The sequence below is a fragment of the Hemibagrus wyckioides genome, linkage group LG06 (assembly GCF_019097595.1).
Source record: "Hemibagrus wyckioides isolate EC202008001 linkage group LG06, SWU_Hwy_1.0, whole genome shotgun sequence".
Lineage (NCBI taxonomy): Eukaryota > Metazoa > Chordata > Actinopteri > Siluriformes > Bagridae > Hemibagrus > Hemibagrus wyckioides.
The window spans coordinates 41014057-41035376 of NC_080715.1; the positions used below are offsets into that span (position 1 = coordinate 41014057).

Consider the following 21320-nt stretch of genomic DNA (forward strand, 5'->3'; position numbering starts at 1 on the left):
TGGATGACATGGGGGGGCGGGACTTCCTGTCACAACGCGTTCTGATTGGATGAACTTTCACCTAGAACTGTCAAAATGCACTTTGACGAAAGGTGGTTAGTGTACTTTTTTAACATATGTATTTTTTCTGAAGTATATCAGCTCTTTAAGTGCAGATCTAAACACTCTTAAGAGAAAATTCTTTTTACATACACACACTGTGTGTTGCAGTTAGAGTCCAGCACTACTGCCCTGTCTTTGAAGCGCCACCGATTTTTTTTCGTAGGTAAAACACACACACACACACACACACACACACACCCCACATATATATAGAGGGAGGTAGGAAGCAGGAAATTTATTTTCTCTCTCTCTCTCTCTCTCTCTCTCTCTCTCTCTCTCTCTCTCTCTCTCTCAGTGTGTGAATGCAGAAAGATGGCAGAGGCGCGTAGTTTGGCAGACCAGTTTTCTGGGGACCTGTACAAATGTCCAATCTGTTTGAATCTCCTGAAGGATCCAGTGACTATCCCCTGTGGTCGCAGTTTTTGTAAGGTGTGTATTAATGCCTTCTGGCATCAGGAAGTCATCTACTGCTGTCCTCAGTGCAGAAGAACTTTCACACCAAGGCCCGTTCTATGCAGTAACAACTTGCTGGCTGGGAAACTGAAAAACATCTGCCATCCCCATAACAATGAAGAACAGGTGAGAACTGAAATCTTTTTCAGTAGTATGTGTCCTTTTATCTTATCTAGACTCAGCTGCATAGTCAGTTATAGCAGCGAGACAAAGTTTCCAGTCTGGTTTGGTGATTTAACTGCTCTAACACACCTTTTTTATTTAATCATTGACTGGTAAATATATTCAGATAAAAGAAAGCCACCAAACCTTTGTTATGCTCCATCCCTCTGATATAGACTACAAGGTTAAACATTTATCAAAGAGAGTAATAGAGTCACAACTGAGCACTGAAACAAATCGTGCAAGTACATGCAACCGTCCTGTGCTTCTACTTGTCAAGGAATGGGCACAAAATATTCATTCCTTAACAAGAGCAGGCAAATTACATTTACTTGTGAAATTTAAACTAGTGAAATGTAGTCCTTATCAAAGAGCGAGTTAAACAAGGATCAGATGAAATTCCAGCAGAGAATCCAGGAGATGCAGAAGGTGGTGCAGGAGCTGCAACAGGCTGTGGACACTATAAAGGTGAGCAGTGATAACACACACACAATATGACATGATTACAACAAATGATCTAGGGTTAAATGGCCTGCATATCTCCTTCCTAAGGAGGAGGCTGAACTGATTCGAGCCGAACGACTCCTGGAGCAACTGGAGGAGGAGATTGCTGATCTTCAGAGGAGATTCACTGAGCTGGTGCAGGTTTCACACACACACTATCATGACCATTTCCTCCAGGTAACACTCACTGTCTGAAACATACTGAAATAAAGTTCCTGATGCTGAGTGCTGAGAATCCATGTACAGAGTTTATTAATCCAAGATAGACAATATAAAAATGCAATCCAAGAACTGTGGTCAGGTAACAGGCAGAAGAAATCGGCAAACAAATCCAAATCACAAAAAGAGATAATCAGAAAATGAGAAAACAAGCCCTGGTTGTTGTCCGTGGCAAACAAATGCAATGAAACAATTAAACGGCCCGGGAAGCAGTGAGAGTAACAATACTTCACGTTATATGCTAGCATGCACGCTGTTTAAATGTTCAAAAACCCTGGAAGTGACCTTAACTCAGAAGTAGCTCAGTACTCGGACAAGGGCTCCCTCTGGTGGCCTTGTGAGTTGAGATGTTTGCGAAGAAGTCCCTTCTGCGTTGCTGTTCCCAATTGCTGGAAGACTGTAAATACCGGCCTAGTTCCTGGTTAAGCATCTGCACATGTCCATTCAACTGAGGGTGGTAGCCCGAGGTCAGGCTCATGTTAATGCCCAGTTGTTCATAAAAGACCCTCCAGACCCGGTGGGTGAATTGGGCACCTCTATCTGAAAACATTTTGCTCCCTTGAACCACTGCTGCCACTTCTCCAATGCCTCCTTGATGGACAGGAGTTCCCGGTTCCTGATGTCATAGTTGGCCTCTCTGGGGGTTAGTTTCCATAAATGGAAAGTACATGGAAACAGCTTACTTGGGTCCCTATGGCATTAAGATCTCCACCAGCAATGGTATGCTTGGGTTGAGATGGTTTAAGATCGGGGCCATCATAAAGCAGCCTTGCCATTCTCTGTCCTGAGCAGACGTCTAGGTTTGTCCCATAGAAGTGTGGTAAGCAGGGGTGCCACAGAGCTGTAGTCCCATATGAAATGTCTATAGAAGTTGGCAAACCCCAAGAATCATTGTAGTTCCTTTACATTGGAGGGTAATGGCCACTCAGTCACTGCTTTCACTTTGTTTGGGTACATTTCTACTGGAGGCAGTGGGCCAGGCAGAGACCTGAACAAGTTGGACAAGTTCTTTGTCTTGCCAGGAGAGTTGAGAGTTGTGTAGGTGGAGCCAGGGGAACCCCATGATAATGGGATTCGATTCGGGAGGAGATGATGTAGAAGACCAGTGTTTCGGTATGAAATAGTCCAACTTTGAGAGATATGAGAGTTTGGAAGTGGCTCAGTATATGGGCAAGAGCTTCCTCTGGTGGCATTGCAGGTTGAGGTATTACACACACATGCATGCACACACACACACACACCTGTCTATATAGTCATGTGTATATTTCTCTACCTTTCTCCTTCTCCATGATGTCTCTGTTCTCTCTGTAGAGTTTCCAGTCTCTCTGTGTCTCCTCTGGACGTGACGACTCATCCAGCATCACTGTCAGTCAACGTCTCTCATTTGATGCATTAAGGAAATCTCTCTCTGATCTGAAAAAGAGACTCGAGGAAATCCACAAGGAGAAATACATCAAAATCCCTGAACGTGGTGAGAGACTTTCTAATTCAACATGCATATTAAAGAATATTTATACAAATTTACTTTTAGGCAATTAACTGCTTTATTTGTTTGCATTTGTTACCATAGTTCTATACTGTCATAAAATGCAAGAACACACACACACACACACAGAAAATGTGACTACTAAAGTGTGATAGAAAGAATATAATGAAAAATATTTTGTCTCTGTGTCTCCACATCTGCAGCAGTTGTACCCTCAGAACCAAGCAGAGAGTACTTTCTTAACTGTATGTGTACCTCACAAACACACACATACACACACACAAGACACATATTTTAGTTTAGTTCATACCAACAAGCATGGGTTTCTCCTGGTAGACATCAAAGTAAAACAGTAAAATAATATTAATCATTTAAATACATTTTTATTAGAGTCTTAACCTGTTCCAGGGTACAGTATATTCTATAATCAGTACATACTATCTAACCCAGTCCCATTTTTTTTTTTTTTTTAGATTTCTGTTATCTGACTCTGGATGAAAACACAGCACACCGCTTTCTCATTCTGTCTGAGAAGGACAAAGTGGTGACAGACAGTAGGAAACATCAGCCATACTCTGATCATCCAGAGAGATTTGTCGACTACTGTCAGGTGTTGAGTAAGGAGACTTTGTCTGGACGCTGTTACTGGGAGGTGGAGTGGAGCAGTGAGGAGTGTGTGTACATAGCAGTCTCATATAAAAGCATCAGAAGGAAAGGTCGGGGTGATGAGGGTTGGTTTGGAGGCAACAATAAGTCCTGGGGTCTGAGATGTTCTCCTTCTTCTCTGTCTTTCCGGCACAACAACATTAATACTGATCTCAGTGGTCCATCATCCTCCAGAATAGGAGTGTATGTGGATCACAGTGCAGGAACTCTGTCCTTCTACAGCGTCTCTGACACCATGAAGCTCCTCCACAGAGTCCACACCACATTCACTCAGCCTCTATACGCTGGGTTCTGGCTGCGCTGTTATGGATCAACTGTAAGGTTATGTGAGCCAAAAGAAATGTGAAAATGAAACAATAAAACTACATCAATCATAGAATATATATATATATATACACACACACTGCTCAAAAAAATTAAAGGAACACTTTTTAATCAGAAGATAGCATCAAGTCAATTAAATCCCTGGGATATTGATCTGGACAGTTAAGAAGCAGAGAGGGTTATTAATCAGTTTCAGCTGCTTTAGTGTTAATGGAATTTACAAAATGTAGATGGGCAACAATGAGAAGACCGCCAGAACAGGAATGGTTTTACAGGTGGAGGCCACTGACATTTTTTTCCATACTCACTTTCCTGACTGTTTTTCACTAATTTTACATTTGGCTAGGGTCAGTGTCACTACTGGTAGCATGAGGTGATACCTGGACCCTACAGAGGTTTCACAGGCAGTTCCTGGAGGATGAAGGAATTGATACCATTGAATGGCCAACATGCTCACCAGACCTGAATCCAAAATAACACCTCTGGGATATTATGTTTAGGTCCATCTGACACCACTAGGTTCTACTTCAGACTCTCCAGGAGCTCAGTGATGTCCTGGTCTAGTTCTGGGAGGAAATACCCCAGTACACAATCATCTCATTAGGAGCATGCGCTGATGTTAGGCATGCATACAAATACATACATGGGGGCCATACAAACTACTGAGTACCATTTTGAGTTGCTGCAATGAAATTTCAGCAAAATATACTAGCCTGCTGCATCATTTTTTCACTTCGAACTCAGCCCTCTATAGGTTGATGATTTTCATTTCCATGAAATGATGTGGCATCCTTTCGTTCCTAACATTACCCAGTCCATATCAGTATAGATATCCAGCATGATATTTTTCCCCATTGAGATCTTGAGATGTGTTTTCAAAATGTTCCTTTAATTTTTTTCAGCAGTATATATATTGCATAAATTTTAAAATCATAAAATCTAAGACTGATATAGTTTTTAGTAGTTAAGCAGCATAACTTCCAATTTATTTATCCAATTTACAATTACTACTTAACTAAAAAACCTTTAGGTCTTAAATTTTACTGGGAACCAATGTTAATCAAACTGTTTGGTTCTAGTAAGTACTCTGGACTAGCTGGAGCTTGTTTGTTCTCTTACTGAAACCTGCAGAGTGTGAGGATGTTACATTTGTCCAACACAGCGGCAAAACAAAGCATTAACTAGTTTCCGGTATCATTTAGTACCATTAGATTGTTTTTTAGGTTAGCAAGGATTAAAAGATAGCATGAGCTTCAACTGACAGCCTGTGGCCCTAGTAGATTTCCATCTGTGTTGACAGATTTAGCTAGGCAGATGTTACCCAACATCAAGGGTCTAATGTCTTTTATACATTCCTCAGGTATATTAAGCTCATGTTTATCATCTTTTACTGCTTTTACTGATCTTAAAAAAACTGATTCATGATATTTGAAGCTGCAGTTAAATCAAGTAACATATAGAAAAGACTGAAAAAGATCAGCGGACAATAATCAGTAATTTGCTACTTTATTCAACACTGTTTCAAAACCACTTAGCCAAAATGACACAAGGAAAATATAACCCTGTAGTTCATCAACATGCTTTCTGGTTTAATCATCATCATCGTTCTTGTCATTATCATCATTATTGCCAGCGTTGCCTTTGTTTCCATGCAAGTATTTTATAATTGATTTGCTTTTTTGGGGCTGTGCCTTTTTACCTACACTCCCAGCCAAAATATTTGGGAAGGATGGCATTCAAGAAAAGTTTTATTCTCCACCCATGTCAAGCTCCACCCATGTTCTATATCATAACACACAAGAAGTACTTACTTCAGAGCTAACTTTGAATGACACTATAACGTGTGAGTTCAGGAAAATGGCTGAGGCCAGTATTTCAGTAGATCAGGATCAGTTCCTCTGTCCAGTGTGTCTGGATCTCCTGAAGGATCCGGTGACTATCCACTGCGGTCACAGTTTCTGTAAGGTGTGTATTAATGGCTGCTGGGATCAGGAGGATCAGAGTGGAGTTTATAGCTGTCCTCAGTGCAGAGACACTTTCACTCCAAGGCCGGTGCTACACAGAAACAACATCCTGGCTGAAGTGGTGGAGAAACTGAAGAAGAAGACTGAAGTCCAAGCTGCTTCTCCTGCTCACTGTTACACTGGACCTGGAGATGTGGCGTGTGATTTCTGCACCGGGAGAAAACACAAAGCCATTAAGTCCTGTCTGGTGTGTCTGGCCTCCTTTTGTATAACGCATCTGAAACCACATTATGAAGTTCCTGCTTTCTTAAAGCATGAGTTAGTTGAAACCTCTGGAAATATACAAAAGAAGATCTGCTCTCAGCATAATAAACTGGTTGAGATTTACTGTCGTACTGATCAACGATGCATCTGTGTTTTGTGCTCAATGCATGAACACAAAGACCACAATACAGTTTCAACTGCAACGGAAAGAAACCAGAAACAGGTCAGAACTGTAATATTATTTTTTATATTTTAAAATGACTAAACAATGAACAGGGTTGTAGATTTGTTATTCACAAACAAAGTCACTCTTTGTTGTAAAGTCATCAGACCAGTCAGTGAACATTTGATCAGCTAACACCCGTATTCCAACAATACAGATTTATAGTATCACATGACTGTCAAAGATCTGTAGAATAATGGTAAATTATTCTATTGCAGTTGATTTTCACCTACTAACTTCATAATACATAAACAGTGAAAGATATTGTATTTGTTCACAGAGTGAGTTAAAGGAGGAGCAGAGGAAATCCCAGCAGAGAATCCAGGAGAAGCAGAAGAAGGTGCAGGAGCTGAAACAGGCTGCGAACAATCTTAAGGTGCATAGAGAACCTATAAAAAGATCTTAAGAAAATGTACTGCAGTTGAAGCACAACTAGACATAGACATCTGTCTGTATAATCACATATATATTTTTCCATCTTTTTCCTTTTCCATGATGTCTTTCTATTCTCTCGGAAGCAATTAATAGTAAAGAGAGAGAGAGAGAGAGAGAGAGAGAGAACAGGTGGTGAGGGAATGTTATAACTCAAATCTGCACCTTCAATTAGAAGTAAAGCTTATTAACAAATGTTTGACTTAACAAATTCCCAAACACGATTTGGAAGACTGCTGCATTACTGTGTGCTTTGGAAGAGAAAGCTCAACCCACTGATATAGTCATTATTCTTTGGGGTACCAATAAAGATCCTGCACTTTTTGATCAAAGTAGATTACATTCAGAGCGAATGGTAATGGTAACAAACTATATAAAGCCACCATCAAAACGAGTTCAGCGGAAACTGAAATCTCTAGGATGAAAAAGATTAATCCATGTCATGGCACATTATATCAATTAGACAGGAAATGACAAAATCTCTTTATGAAGTTCTGTCTTTAAACTTCGTGTATTCAGTACTCAGTATGCAGATTAATAATCCATATTAAAGGTTCATCATAGGTATATAGCATTATCATGTCCATTTAAATGGATCTCTTGTGTAAATCTTGTGTGTGTGTGTCCTAACAGCTCAGTGCACAGACAGCAGTGGAGGACAATGACAGGATCTTTAATGAGCTGATCAGCTCCATGGAGAAAAAGCGCTCGGAGGTGACGGAGCTGATCAGAGCTCAGGAGAAGGCTGAACTGAGTCGAGCTGAACGACTCCTGGAGCAACTGGAGCAGGAGATTGCTGATCTTCAGAGGAGAGTCACTGAGCTGGAGCAGCTTTCACACACACATGATCACATCCACTTCCTCCAGGTAACACTCACTGTCTGAAACACACACACACACACACACACATGATCACATCCACTTCCTCCAGGTAACACTCATTATACTCTTAACAGAGTGAGCAGTATCTCAGAAACCTCCCAAGATGCCTATTCACAAATAGTAGCAGTGCATTCTGTTAGCTCTAGTTAATAGCCAAACTTTCTCCTTCTCTGTTTTTTTTTTTCTCTGTAGACTTTCCAGTTTCTTTGTGCTGCTTCTGGATGTAAGGACTCACCCAGCATCATTGTTAGTCAACATCCCTCATTTTATGGAGTGGGGAAATCTCTATCTGATATGAAAAAGAGACTCGAGGAATTCTGTGAAGAGGATTTTATCAAAATCCCTGAACACGGTAAGAAAAATTGACCTGCATCGTTGTCCTGATTTTTTTTCCTGCTATTGTTGCACTCTTATCATCATTGGTAGAAATTAAAATGCCACGACTACTGTTTTATTTCAAACACTACTAGACTACAACAATAGCGGCACAAAAAAACAAGGAGGTTAAAAGGGAATAACTGACTAACAACTTATCATTTTTTTTCTTGGCTAATAATAATAAACAACCATTTTTTTTGTTTCTGTGTTTCCACAGCTGCAGGAGTGCAGATGATCTTACCTTCACAGACTAGAGAAGATTTGCTGCAGTGTATGCATAAAACACACACACACACACACACACACAGAGACATACAGACAAACACAATAGAATTCCCAGAAAACTCATTAAAGTAAGCAGACAAATTATGAACACCTGTATTATTATTATTATTATTATTATTATTATGGTGGTGGTGGTTAAATAACCCATTAAATGCACAAAAAAAAATAAAAGTGTACACATGACAGTACAATATAATAACATTATTGAATTAGCATGTTGGGCCGATTACATTTTTCTTTTTTTCCCTTCTGTTTTTTAGATTTCTGTACACTGACGTTGGATCCCAACACAGGACACCGTTCCTTTATTCTATCTGAGAAGAACACAGTGGTGACACGTAATAAGAAATTCCAGAGAATCTCTAATCACCCAGAGAGATTTGACTCTTATGCTCAGGTGTTGAGTAAGGAGAGTCTGTGTGGACGCTGTTACTGGGAGGTGGAGTGGAAAAGTGAAGACAAAGTGTTTGTTTCAGTGTCATATAAAGAAATTAACAGGAAGGGGTGGGGTAATGATTGCATGTTTGGACACAACAATCAGTCTTGGAGTCTGATGTGTTCATCTTCCACTCTGTCTTTCTGGCACAATAATTCGGAGACTGTGCTTGACGTTCCATCATCCTCCAGAATAGGAGTTTATGTGGATCACAGTGCAGGAACTCTGTCCTTCTACAGCGTCTCTGACACCATGAAGCTCCTCCACAGAGTCCACACCACATTCACTCAGCCTCTATACGCTGGGTTCTGGATTTGGGATTCTGAATCAAGTGTCAGGTTATGTGATGCAAAATAATGTACCTGTGGTGCATTCTGGTGTTTAAATATATTGTCAGATTTTTCATTTCTGCATGATACACTGATAACAGCCATAACATTAACACCATCTGCCTAATATTGTGTAGATCTACTATGTGCCACCAACACAGCTCTGACCCATTTAGTCCTTGATACCACAAGACCTCTGAAGGTGTGCTGTTATATCTGACACCAATCCAAGTCAACACCTTGAGCTGTGCTGTGTTTCTTTAACTGTTCCTGAACAATATCTGCAGTGTGGCAGGGAGCTGCTGAAAGAGGACACTGTCGTTCGGGAACACAGTTGCTATGAAGATTGTACTTGGTCTGACAATGTCTAAGCTTTTTGGTACATGTCAACTTCCATGTGAATACCAGGATTTTACACGGCCCAGATCATTTGCCAGCTCACCTTCTTCCCATAGTGCATCCTGGTGCCATCCCTTCCCCAGCTACGTGTCTCACACACAACCAGCCTCCACATGATGTATAAGTAAAACATGATTTATCAGACCAGGCCTCCTTCAGCAATTGCTCAATGGTCCAGTTCTGATGTCCACTGTAAGAGCTTTTGCTGGTGTATAGGAGTCATCATGGTCACTTTGATCACTCTGCAGTTCTGTACACACCAAGCAGTGATGACCTGACTCCTTTCTATCAGAGCCAGCTTTCACTTTTTTAGCAATTTGTTCCATAGTAGCTCGTCTGTGAGATCAGATCAGTGAGCACTGGGCATCCATGACCCAGTTCACCAGGTTCTTCCTAAAGCCTAGTTCACACTACAGGATTTTAAGCCCGATTTGCAAATTAACGAGCTCGCCGACAGATCGGTCTGTGATCGTGGGAAAATCAGAGGGTGATCAGCGCTCGGCAATCTTTATGTGTGATCTACTCAAGGACGCATCACAGAGGCTCGCTGACGCGTCGCTGACAAAATCCAGATATCTGGCATGTTAAATATCTGGGACGGTCGGCCGACTCCACATCACGTGGTGTCAGTTGTAGCTACGACCTCCAGCCAATGAGAGAGCAAGTCAACAGAGTTGAGGTCACCGGAAGAAAAGCAGCAGCAGCAGCAACATGGCTTCAAAAATAGTGTGGACACAACATTTATTTTAATAAATTAACATTTATTTAGAGCGAGACTCCTGCCGACGTCCATTTTCAAAACAAACCTCTACCGAAAGTCTCGCGTCATTTCCGGATCCACCTGTCGCGTGTGTTTTCGTGACAAAACGTGGTTTGGGGACGGCGTTGAGTGACGAGAGTTGTTGTCAGATGGTGTGGTGTGCGAGCCCCTCTTGTGGATCATTTACGAAGCGTCGCGTAGTGTGAACACCACAAGGACAAAAAGGTTGAAGTGAAGTCATGTAGTCTGAACAGCAAAGCGATCTGCCGACGGTTAAAGTCTTGTAGTGTGACCAAGCCTTAAGACCACATTTGGTAGATACTAGCCACTGCATCCCAGGAACACCCAAAAAGACCTGTTGTTTCAGAAGTGCTTTCACCCAGTTATCGAGGCATCACAGTTTGGCCATTTGGCTTCTGGCACTTGCCCACTTTTACTGCTTCCAACAACTTTAAGAACTACCTGTTCAACTGCCATGTAAGGTATCCCAATCCTGTAATGAGATAATCAATGTTATTCACTTTAACTGTTAGTGGTTTTAATGTTATGGCTAATTGATTATTAATGGATTATTTTTTATTTGTATATATATATATTATAGAATAAGAGCAGAGGAGCAGTAGATTGAGTTCTGAGGTAAACCTGTGAAATGTGGTGAATAATGGGGTAGAATAAAAACATAATCTGTAAACAGAATGGAGAACAGTATGAGTCTTGAGGGACACCTTAAAAACTGCCTGAGATTAAATTTAGCTTGATAAGTCTTCTAAGCTTTTTTTTCCCTTTTCTTTACATGATCACTATTTTTTTGTTGGTGGGTGTATGTGTTTACTTGTAAGAGCTGTTTTTTATCTTATTATTATTATTATTATTATTATTATTATTACATCTACATAGATTTTCTGTTAGCAGTAACATGGTACACATTACAGCAATTCGCTTTCTGGGAACAGAGATATTGATTATTTTACAGCAGATTACCAGGTGGTGAACTGGTATATTGTATATATATATACCATATATACCATATATACCATACAATAATATTATTGTAACTAAAATTGTAAATTAAGATTATTTTGGTCATTTTTATAGCTTACCAATAAAACAGTTAAATTCAATTATCTACAGTATGTTTAAATCCTTTATGAACCAACAAGAGGTTAGAGTGATGAGGACAAATTTGATATGTCCTCATTTTAATGATACGAGGAAGATATCTTGAGAGGAACCAGTGTCAGAAAAGTTAATTTAAGCCTCTGAAAAACTTACAAAATGTTCATAAACGTTCCAAAAACTGTTTAGTCAGTTACAGGTCCAGTCTGGTTTAGTGAGCTGCCTTTAAGGAAATGACTAAATCTTCACTAACGTTGCTTGGCAGAAAGATTTATGACTCAGACATGGCATGTCATTTTACCTTGTTATTTTCTCCTCTTGTACATGTATATTATAATGCTCATTCTTTCTTCTTTCTTCTTCTGTCCATGCACCAGCATATCCTGACCAGCAGAGGGCAGTACATGATACATTTGTTAAGTGTTAATGGTCAGAATCAGAGTGAGAAACAATCACATCTGGAATAAACAATGAGAGTCAGAAGATGTATCAGAATCTATTAAGTATCAGAGTCAATCAAAATTACAATCAATTAGAATCAGAGTTAATAAGAGTCAGAAATCTCTGACTAATATGAAAATGATTTTTATCTCGGAGGTCAGTGGTTTTTGTCTCAGTGATGCAGAGACATGCTGAGCTTTCACAGAGCTCCAGAAGCACAGAGATGCTCAGCAACTGACATCATCCTCACAACAGTAAGTGTACACACTGACTTTAATTGTCTGTGACACAGAAATGGTCAGGCTTTAATAGCTTCATCAGTATTCACGGTTCGAGTCTGGACTCTCTGTGTTTATTAAAGAAGTGATGGCACATCAGACCTGAAATCTGCTTATTTGGCTCCATGAACTACTGTGCTATATATAAAAATAATTAAATAATTAAATGAATAAACTTGTGTAAACCAAGACCAGAGGACAGATTTAGAGCAACACTTGCTGAACAAAATATCAGACGTACTGCGATCCTGAAAAACCCTGAAATATGAAATATACAAAAAAGACAAACATGTATCCTGCTTCCCAGAAGACATCCTGGAAGCCAACCCTGGTGGTGGCACCATGTCAGGATCTGTCCATAATGATGATGTGGAGGTTTCTTTCAAATTCACCACATACACTATATTACCAAAGGTTTTGGGACATCCCTGCAAATCATTGAGTTCAGGTGTTGTTTTTCAGGGGTTGGGGTCGGCCCCTTAGTTCCAGTGAAAGGAATTCTTAATGCTTCAGCTTCATACCAAGACGTTTTGGACAATTTTATCCTCCCAACTTTGTGGGAACAGTTTGGGGATGACCCCTTCCTGTTCCAACATGACTGCACACCAGTGCAAAAAAGCAAGGTCCTTAAAGACATGGATGACAGAGTCTGGTGTGGAGGAACTTCACAGAGTCCTGACCTCAACCCCATAGAACACCTTTGGGATGAATTAGAGTGGAGACTGTGAGCCAGACCTTCTCGTCCAACAGAAGAGCCTGACCTCACAAATGTGCTTCTAGAGGAATGGTCAGAAATTCCCATAAACACACTACACTAAACCTTGTGGAAAGCCTTCCCAGGAGAGTTGAAGCTGTTATAGCTGCAAAGGGGCGGGAGAACTCCATATTACATTCATGTGCAGGTAAAGACAGATGTACTGAGGTAAGAAGGCAGGCATGTGATGGACAAACAGGATAAACCGGTAGACTAGACCCTTAGAAAGACAAATAGTGGAAAACAATGGGTTTTAACTGACATTAAAGAGAGTAAACTAATCTTGGGTCAATAAAATGTATGTAATATATTTGTAATAAATAAAGGTTTTTTTTTATCTGTTTAATGTTAAATGCTCAGTTTGTATGATATATTTTATTATTATCATCATCATCATCATATCCTATATAGCTTGAAAATTCCGCAATATATATACATATGTTTATACGACTGTTATAATTTAACTGGCTCTCATATACAATTATAGTTACTACTTGAGTAAAAGAAACCTTTTTTACTTACTTGTAAACAATGTTGTGTGGATAAATTATGTGCATGTGATTATGTAATTAAAATGTAAAACTGTTTGGTTCTAGTAAGTACTGCATTCTGGACTAGCTGGAGCTTGTTTATTCTCTTACTGAAACCTGCAGAGTGTAAGGTGTTACACTGGTCCTAAACAGTGGTAAAAACAAAGCATTAACTAGTTTTCTGTGTCATTTGGTTCAGTTAGATTTTTTTCATCTTAGCAAGGATTATGAGATCGCATGAGCTTCAAATGACAGCCTGTGACCCTATTAGATGTACTTCCATGTTGACAGATTTAGTTAGGCAGAAGTGTATGGTACTAAAAGCTGCAATTAAGTCAAGTACATTTTACAAAAGATTGAACCTAGATCACCAGTGTTCCATTGTGTACTTGTATATGTAGTTATGGAGTCAATTAACAAACCAGTTTAATAATTTCTAAAACTTGCAATCTGGATTAGTCTTCATCAGCATTGTCATTATCATCATTATTGACAATTTTGCCTTTGTTTACATGTAAACATTTTACAACTGGTTTGCTTTGGGCTGTGTCTTGTTTACCTACAGTGCCAGCCAAAACTTCTGAACTGGGGTTTATTCACTATTAATGCCACAGAACAAAAAAATGGTAAAGAATGGCAAGTAATTACAGAAATAGAGAAAGAATAATTTGTATGGAACTTGCTTCCTCTCAGATCAGTACTTTATTTAAAGCAGGCACACATGTGTGCTCTGTTGTATTGAGATCACAGGTTAATCCTAACCATTCCATAGCCAGCTGTGGAAGGGAGTCTGAAAATAATTGTCCTGCTTTCAGGGTGGGACAAATGGCATTTAATTCTATTTGATTCTCCACCCAGGTATAGCTCCACCCATGCTCTAGGTCACGCCACAACACAAAACAAGCATTTATTTCAGAGCTAACTTTGAGTGACATCGTGTGAGTTCAGGAAAATGGCCAAGGCCAGTATTTCAGTAGATCAGGATCAGTTCATCTGTCCAGTGTGTCTGGATCTCCTGAAGGATCCGGTGACTATCCCCTGTGGTCACAGTTTCTGTAAGGTGTGTATTAATGGCTGCTGGGATCAGGAGGATCAGAGTGGAGTTTATAGCTGTCCTCAGTGCAGAGACACTTTCACTCCAAGGCCTGTTCTACGCAGAAACAACATGCTGGCTGAAGTGGTGGAGAAACTGAAGAAGAAGACTGAAGTCCAAGCTGCTTCTCCTGCTCACTGTTACGCTGGAGCTGAAGAGTCTGGAGAGGACCTGATGCGTCTGTCCCATGTGATGTGGCTGATTGTTCTGTTGTGTCTGGCCTACTTTATGTGTCCTACCTCCTTAAACAAAAATGATAGAAATGGTTTGGAAAAGGACAAGTTAGAAAAAGCTTCTGAAAAGATCTGCCCTGAACATGATAAACTGAACGAGATCTACTGTCGTACTGACCAGAGCTTCATCTGTTATTTGTGTACGATGGACAAACACAAAGGTCATGACACTGTTCCTGCTGTATCAGAAAGAGCTGAAAAACAGGTGAGTCCTGAAAACATTATCAGCAATAATTTTGTCCTGTTTCTTATCTAGGATTAGCTGCATAGTCAGTTATAGCATGGAAACACAACTCCAGTCTAGTTTGTTGATTTTACTGCTGTAACACACTTTTTATATTTGTTCCTTAACTGGTAAGTTTAATTTGCTGTCTTTGAAAAAGTAAGTTTAAACTGTTACTTTAGTTTTGTATTGCTAAGTATGGTTCATTAATGGATTATCAACATCGAATGGTGTATAACTAAATCCATCCTCAGTCATTGTTTGATATAAAACTGAATAGACCAGTTGGTGAACAAGACATACACACACACACACACATACACACACACACAGAACAGCCACAACTGAGTACTGAAACTTTCTCTGGCAAACATCCATGATGTGACTCCACCAGCTTAAGAAGGTTTTCTTAAGAACTGCACAAGACAGTTGTATAAATGAATGAAATGAACATTAACCCTTTACCTACAGTTAATGTTCATCCACTGAGCTCAGAATCTCATAATGTATAAACAGTGAGATGTATTTTATTTGTCCTCAGAGTGAGTTAAAGGAGGATCAGATGAAATTCCAGCAGAGAATCCAAGAGAAGCAGAAGAAGGTGCAGGAGCTGAAACAGGCTGTGAACACTATGAAGGTATTTAGAGGCCTAAGATCATGCGTGTACACACACACACACACACACACACACACGTGCACACACACACACACACACGTGCACACACACACACACACACACACACACACACATGGATCAAAATTAAATGTTTGAACAGGAACATTTATTGTGCTTGCAGAGTTCTGAAGGTCACATGATCTAAACTTCTTCGGTTTTCTTTTAGAGCTTAAACACTCTGACCTGGGACTGAAATTGCTGGGATACCAAATCCTGGGAATATCAGCAACTGTCTTGAAGGCTCTCAATTTGTAGACGATCATTCACACTGTAGAATGGTGAATTTCAATGTATTTGAAGATGACCTTATAACTCTTTCCAGATTAATGAGCAGCAGCAAAGTTTCTCTGAGGTCTTCCTGGCTGATTGATCCAGAACACCAAACTTGCCATAAAGTTTTTTTTTATTTTCTGCTTTTATACTGACAGTCAGACTTTCTGATGATGAACTAATCTTGTACATTTCCTGAGTAACATCTGGCTGCTAATTACTCTCTTAATGATTGTGGAAGTAGGAAGGGTGTTCTTATCCCACCTGGTTTCTCAATTGTGGTTTACTTTTTGGAGGAAAATGACTGAATAATGAAATGTGTTGTGAGTTTTTATTTTATTGTCACATGACTTTTCGATGCTGAGGACCACACAATTGTTTAGGCCTTGAATAATAATGTATAGTTCAGTACAATATGTTCTGAAAATTGCTGTTTACTATTATATTTTGATAAAGAAATATAGCTTCTTTTTCCAGCAGCCCTGTTTGTTCAGTGTTCTCTGGTGTTTCTGGTTTTGCATTAGGTGAAGAGACAGGAAACAACTGCACTAAATTGATGTGCATTTTCTTGAGGGCAGTTCAAATATAATCATCAAAATTTTAGAATGGGTCAATACACAGGCAGATAGGGTTAAGACAGACATATCTATGAGCAGAAAACTAGACAGCAGACATGGGTCAAAACAAGGGAAACAACAACTTGGAACTTGGTAACATAAAATGCATGATTATATTGTGTAATAAAACAAAGAATGAGTTTTCTTTCAGATGGTTTTTAAAAGGCAAACTAGTTAGGAACTGAGTATAGGTGAACACAGTAATGACACACTAGACATGGGATGGACAGACATATTGTCCATGACTATTTTTGGACCAAAAGAGATCAGAGATCAAAAATGATCACAGTACTCTACTATCCTCTAGCACATGCTGAAAAGGGAATATATGATAGTAAGAGAATGAAAAATAGGCTTCAGATATACCTGTGTGTGTGTGTGTGTGTGTGTGTGTCCTAACAGCTCAGTGCACAGACAGCAGTAGATGACAGTGAGATGATCTTTACTGAGATGATCAGCTCCATGGAGAAAAAGCACTCGGAGGTGACGGAGCTGATCAGAGCTCAGGAGAAGGCTGAACTGAGTCGAGCTGAACGACTCCTGGAGCAACTGGAGCAGGAGATTGCTGATCTTCAGAGGAGAGACACTGAGATGGAGCAGCTTTCACACACACATGATCACATCCACTTCCTCCAGGTAACACTCACTGTCTGAAACACACACACACCTGTCTGTATGATCATGTATATATTTCTCCACCTTTCTCATTCTCCATGATGTTTGTCTTTCTCTCTGTAGAGTTTCCAGTCTCTCCGTGTCTCTTCTGGACGTGACGACTCATCCAGCATCACTGTCCATCAACATCTCTCATTTGATGGAGTGAGGAAATCTCTCTCTGATCTGAAAAAGAGACTGGAGGAAACCTTCCAGGAGGAATTCATCAAAATCCCTGAACATGGTGAGAGAAATCGTCCTGATGTCCTGACAATGTGTTTTCTAAAATAAAAAGCTGATTAAACATCAGACACAAATTTTATCACTTTAAACTGTTTCTGTCTTTTACAGCATCTGATTTTTCATCTCCATTTTGTTTCTGTGTCTCCACAGCTGCAGCAGTTCAGATGATTTTACCCTCAGAACCAAAGAGCAGAGAAGATTTTCTGCAGTGTACGTGTAACACACACACACACACACAGACATGCACATACACACACATGCATACATACACACACACACACACACACTCTCCACATATAGCCTGTGATTAATATCTAACATGTTCTCATTTCTCATGTGTTTAGATTTCTGTGATCTGACTCTGGATCCCAACACAGTACATTATAACCTCATTCTGTCTGAGAAGAACAGAGTGGTGAAGAACAGTGAGAGAAAGCAGCGATACTCTGATCATCCAGAGAGATTTGACTCCTACAGTCAGGTGTTGAGTAAGGAGAGTGTGTGTGGACGCTGTTACTGGGAGGTGGAGTGGAGCAGTGAGAGATATGTGTACATATCAGTCTCATATAAAGACATCAGCGGGAAAGGACCGGGTAATAAGTGTGTGTTTGGAAGCAACAATCAGTCCTGGAGTCTGCGATGTTCTTCTTCTTCTCTTTATTTCTATCACAACAACATTAAGACTGATCTCAGAGTTCCATCACCCTCCAGAATAGGAGTTTATGTGGATCACAGTGCAGGAACTCTGTCCTTCTACAGCGTCTCTGACACCATGAAGCTCCTCCACAGAGTCCACACCACATTCACTCAGCCTCTATACGCTGGGTTCTTGCTCAGCATTAGTAAAAAATCAGATGTGAGATTAAATAAAAATTTACTAATGTGATTTTTTATCAAAACTAGCAAATATAACATATTTCATTTTATATCAAGTTTTCTCTAATAAAGATGTAATATAAACTGATTTTTATATTTCTTATAATGTAATTATTTAGAATATTACATTTTTGTGATCACTTCTGTCAGTTTAGAATGGCTTACTGTGTGTGTGTGTGTGTGGTTTAATGTTAATAGCTAATCTGATGTGGATTATATATCAATATTCTCCTCTTGTATGTGTATGTATCGTACTTATTCATTCACAAAAGGATTTCTGGTTATATATGGGTGCACCTGTGTACCCTGGCCAGTAGAGGGCAGTATAGATACATTTGTTCAGCTTTAATAACCAAGTAGAATCAGACTCAGAAACGATCAGAAACAGAATCAATCAAAATTGATGAAATAGAATCAATCTCATGTTCAATGCTTTCTCTTAATTCTGCAATTCTGAAATTCACTGTTAAAGAATCAGAAAGCCCAGGTATGAACTTGGATGATTTTTATCTCAGAGGTCAGTGGTTATTATCTCAGTGGACTGTGTGATACAGAGACATGCTGAGCTTTCACAGAGCTCCAGAAGCACAGAGATGCTCAGCAACTGACATCATCCTCACAACAGTAAGTGTACACACTGACTTTAATTGTCTGTGACACAGAAATGGTCAGGCTTTAATAGCTTCATCAGTATTCACGGTTCGAGTCTGGACTCTCTGTGTTTATTAAAGAAGTGATGGCACATCAGACCTGAAATCTGCTTATTTGGCTCCATGAACTACTGTGCTATATATAAAAATAATTAAATGAATAAACTTGCGTAATCCAAGACCAGAGGACAGATTTAGAGCAATACCGCAACACCGTCCACAACCATTTTTTCTTTACATTTTGAAGAAACCTGAGATTTTTTCAAAATGACGTGACAAACCTGAGAGAACATCATTATAAGATTCTGCACATGCATTTAAAATCAAAGTACTATATTTCTATTAATTAAATTAACATCTAATAAACATGAGTTTCGGTAATGATATACAGTGAGGGAAAAAATGATTTGATCCCCTGCTGATTTTGTACGTTTCCCCACTGACAAAGAAATGATCAGTCTGGAATTTTAATGGTAGGTTTATCTGAACAGTGAGAGACAGAATAACAACAAAAAATCCAGAAAAACACATTTCAGAAAAGTTCTACATTGATTTGATTTTATTGAGTGAAATAAGTATTTGACCCCTTTGCAAAACATGACTTAGTACTTGTTGGCAAACCCTTGTTGGCAATCACAGACGTCAGACATTTCTTGTAGTTGGCCACCAGGTTTGCAGACATCTCACATCTCAAGGAATTTGGGCCCACTCCTCTTTGCATCCACGATCCATTTTCAATGCCCTGGCTGAGGGAAGGAGGTTCTCACTCAAGATTTGACGGTACATGGCTCCGTCTACTGTCCGTTTGATGCGGTGCGGTTGTCCTGTCCCTTTAGCAGAAAAACACCCCCAAAGCATAATGTTTCCACCTCCATGTTTGACGGTGGGGATGGTCTTCTTGGAGTCATAGGCCGCATTCCTCCTCCTCCAAACACGGCGAGTTGAGTTGATGCCAAAGAGCTGGATTTTGGTCTCATTTGACCACATGACCTCTGAATCATTCAGATGTTCACTGGCAAACTTCATGTGCTTTCTTTAGCAGGGGGACCTTGCGGGCGCTACTGGATTTCAGTCTTTCATGGCGTAGTGTGTTACCAATTGTTTTCTTGGTGACTGTGGTCCCAGCTGCCTTGAGATCATTGACAAAATCCTCCAGTGTAATTCTGGGCTGATTCCTCGCCGTTCTCATGATCATTGAAACTCCATGAGGTGAGATCTTGCATGGAGCCCCAGACCGAGGAAGATTGACAGTCCTTTTGTGTTTCTTCCATTTGGGAATAATCGCACCAACTGTTGTCACCTTCTCACCAAGCTGCTTGGCGATGGTCTTGTAGCTCATTCCAGCCTTGTGTAGGTCTACAATCTTGTCCCTGACATCCATGGACAGCTCTTTGGTCTTGGCCATGATGGAGAGTTTGGAATCTGATTGATTGCTTCCTTCTGTGGACAGGTGTCTTTCATACAGTTAACCAGCTGAGATTAAGAGCACTCCCCGAGAGTGCTCCTACTGTAATCTCAGCTCCTTACCTGTATAAAAGACACCTGGGAGCCAGAAATCTTTCTGATTGATAGGGGATCAAATACTTATTTCACTCATTAAAATGCAAATCAATGTAGAACTTTTCTGAAATGCGTTTTTCTGGATTTTTTTGATGTTATTCTGTCTCTCACTGTTCAAATACACTTACCATTAAATTAGACAAAATTATGTACAAAATCAGCAGGGGATCAAATACATTTTTCCCCTCACTGTATAGGTTTCGGTAATGAGGTTAATTATTTCAGTAATGATGATAACTATACTAGTCTGAGATTTATACTGAGACTTGTACACTAGTCTGAGATTTATACTGAGACTTGTACACTAGTCTGAGATTTATACTGAGACTTGTACACTAGTCTGAGATTTATACTGAGACTTGTACACTAGTCTGAGATTTATACTGAGACTTGTATACTAGTCTGAGATTTATACTGAGACTTGTACACTAGTCTGAGATTTATACTGAGGATTGTACACTAGTCTGAGATTTATACTGAGACTTGTATACTAGTCTGAGATTTATACTGAGGATTGTACACTAGTCTGAGATTTATACTGAGGATTGTACACTAGTCTGAGATTTATACTGAGACTTGTACACTAGTCTGAGATTTATACTGAGACTTGTACACTAGTCTGAGATTTATACTGAGACTTGTATACTAGTCTGAGATTTATACTGAGACTTGTACACTAGTCTGAGATTTATACTGAGGATTGTACACTAGTCTGAGATTTATACTGAGACTTGTACACTAGTCTGAGATTTATACTGAGACTTGTACACTAGTCTGAGATTTATACTGAGGATTGTATACTAGTCTGAGATTTATACTGAGACTTGTACACTAGTCT

At 39.7% G+C, this 21320-nt stretch overlaps 3 protein-coding genes across 10 annotated transcripts; all 3 read left to right on the plus strand.

Annotated features, from left to right (window-relative positions):
- The first annotated feature begins 80 nt into the window (after window positions 1-80).
- On the plus strand, window positions 81-4013 carry LOC131354329 (E3 ubiquitin/ISG15 ligase TRIM25-like). 8 transcript variants are annotated; one of them, XM_058391839.1, is made up of 7 exons: window positions 81-265; window positions 398-681; window positions 1078-1185; window positions 1270-1362; window positions 2752-2911; window positions 3133-3171; window positions 3400-4013. In XM_058391839.1, exons 2-7 carry the CDS (start codon window positions 415-417, stop codon window positions 3936-3938), a joined length of 1206 nt encoding a protein of 401 aa, XP_058247822.1. In that variant the 5' UTR covers window positions 81-265; window positions 398-414; the 3' UTR covers window positions 3939-4013. The 8 variants fall into 8 exon arrangements, with proteins under 8 accessions (XP_058247822.1, XP_058247820.1, XP_058247821.1 ...); XM_058391837.1 differs by having other exon boundaries at window positions 84-265; window positions 3130-3171; XM_058391838.1 differs by having other exon boundaries at window positions 84-261; window positions 3130-3171.
- Window positions 4014-4161: 148 nt separating this feature from the next.
- Window positions 4162-11392, plus strand: LOC131354316 (tripartite motif-containing protein 16-like). The gene is made up of 6 exons (XM_058391822.1): window positions 4162-6367; window positions 6648-6743; window positions 7433-7666; window positions 7874-8033; window positions 8277-8330; window positions 8605-11392. Exons 1-6 carry the CDS (start codon window positions 5678-5680, stop codon window positions 9135-9137), a joined length of 1767 nt encoding a protein of 588 aa, XP_058247805.1. The 5' UTR covers window positions 4162-5677; the 3' UTR covers window positions 9138-11392.
- A 2923-nt stretch (window positions 11393-14315) lies between these two features.
- LOC131354324 (tripartite motif-containing protein 16-like protein) lies at window positions 14316-18294 on the plus strand. Its single transcript, XM_058391831.1, has 6 exons — window positions 14316-14918; window positions 15478-15573; window positions 16902-17135; window positions 17238-17397; window positions 17547-17606; window positions 17741-18294. The coding sequence occupies exons 1-6, from the start codon at window positions 14340-14342 to the stop codon at window positions 18280-18282; spliced, it is 1671 nt and encodes a 556-aa protein (XP_058247814.1). The 5' UTR covers window positions 14316-14339; the 3' UTR covers window positions 18283-18294.
- Window positions 18295-21320: the final 3026 nt, after the last annotated feature.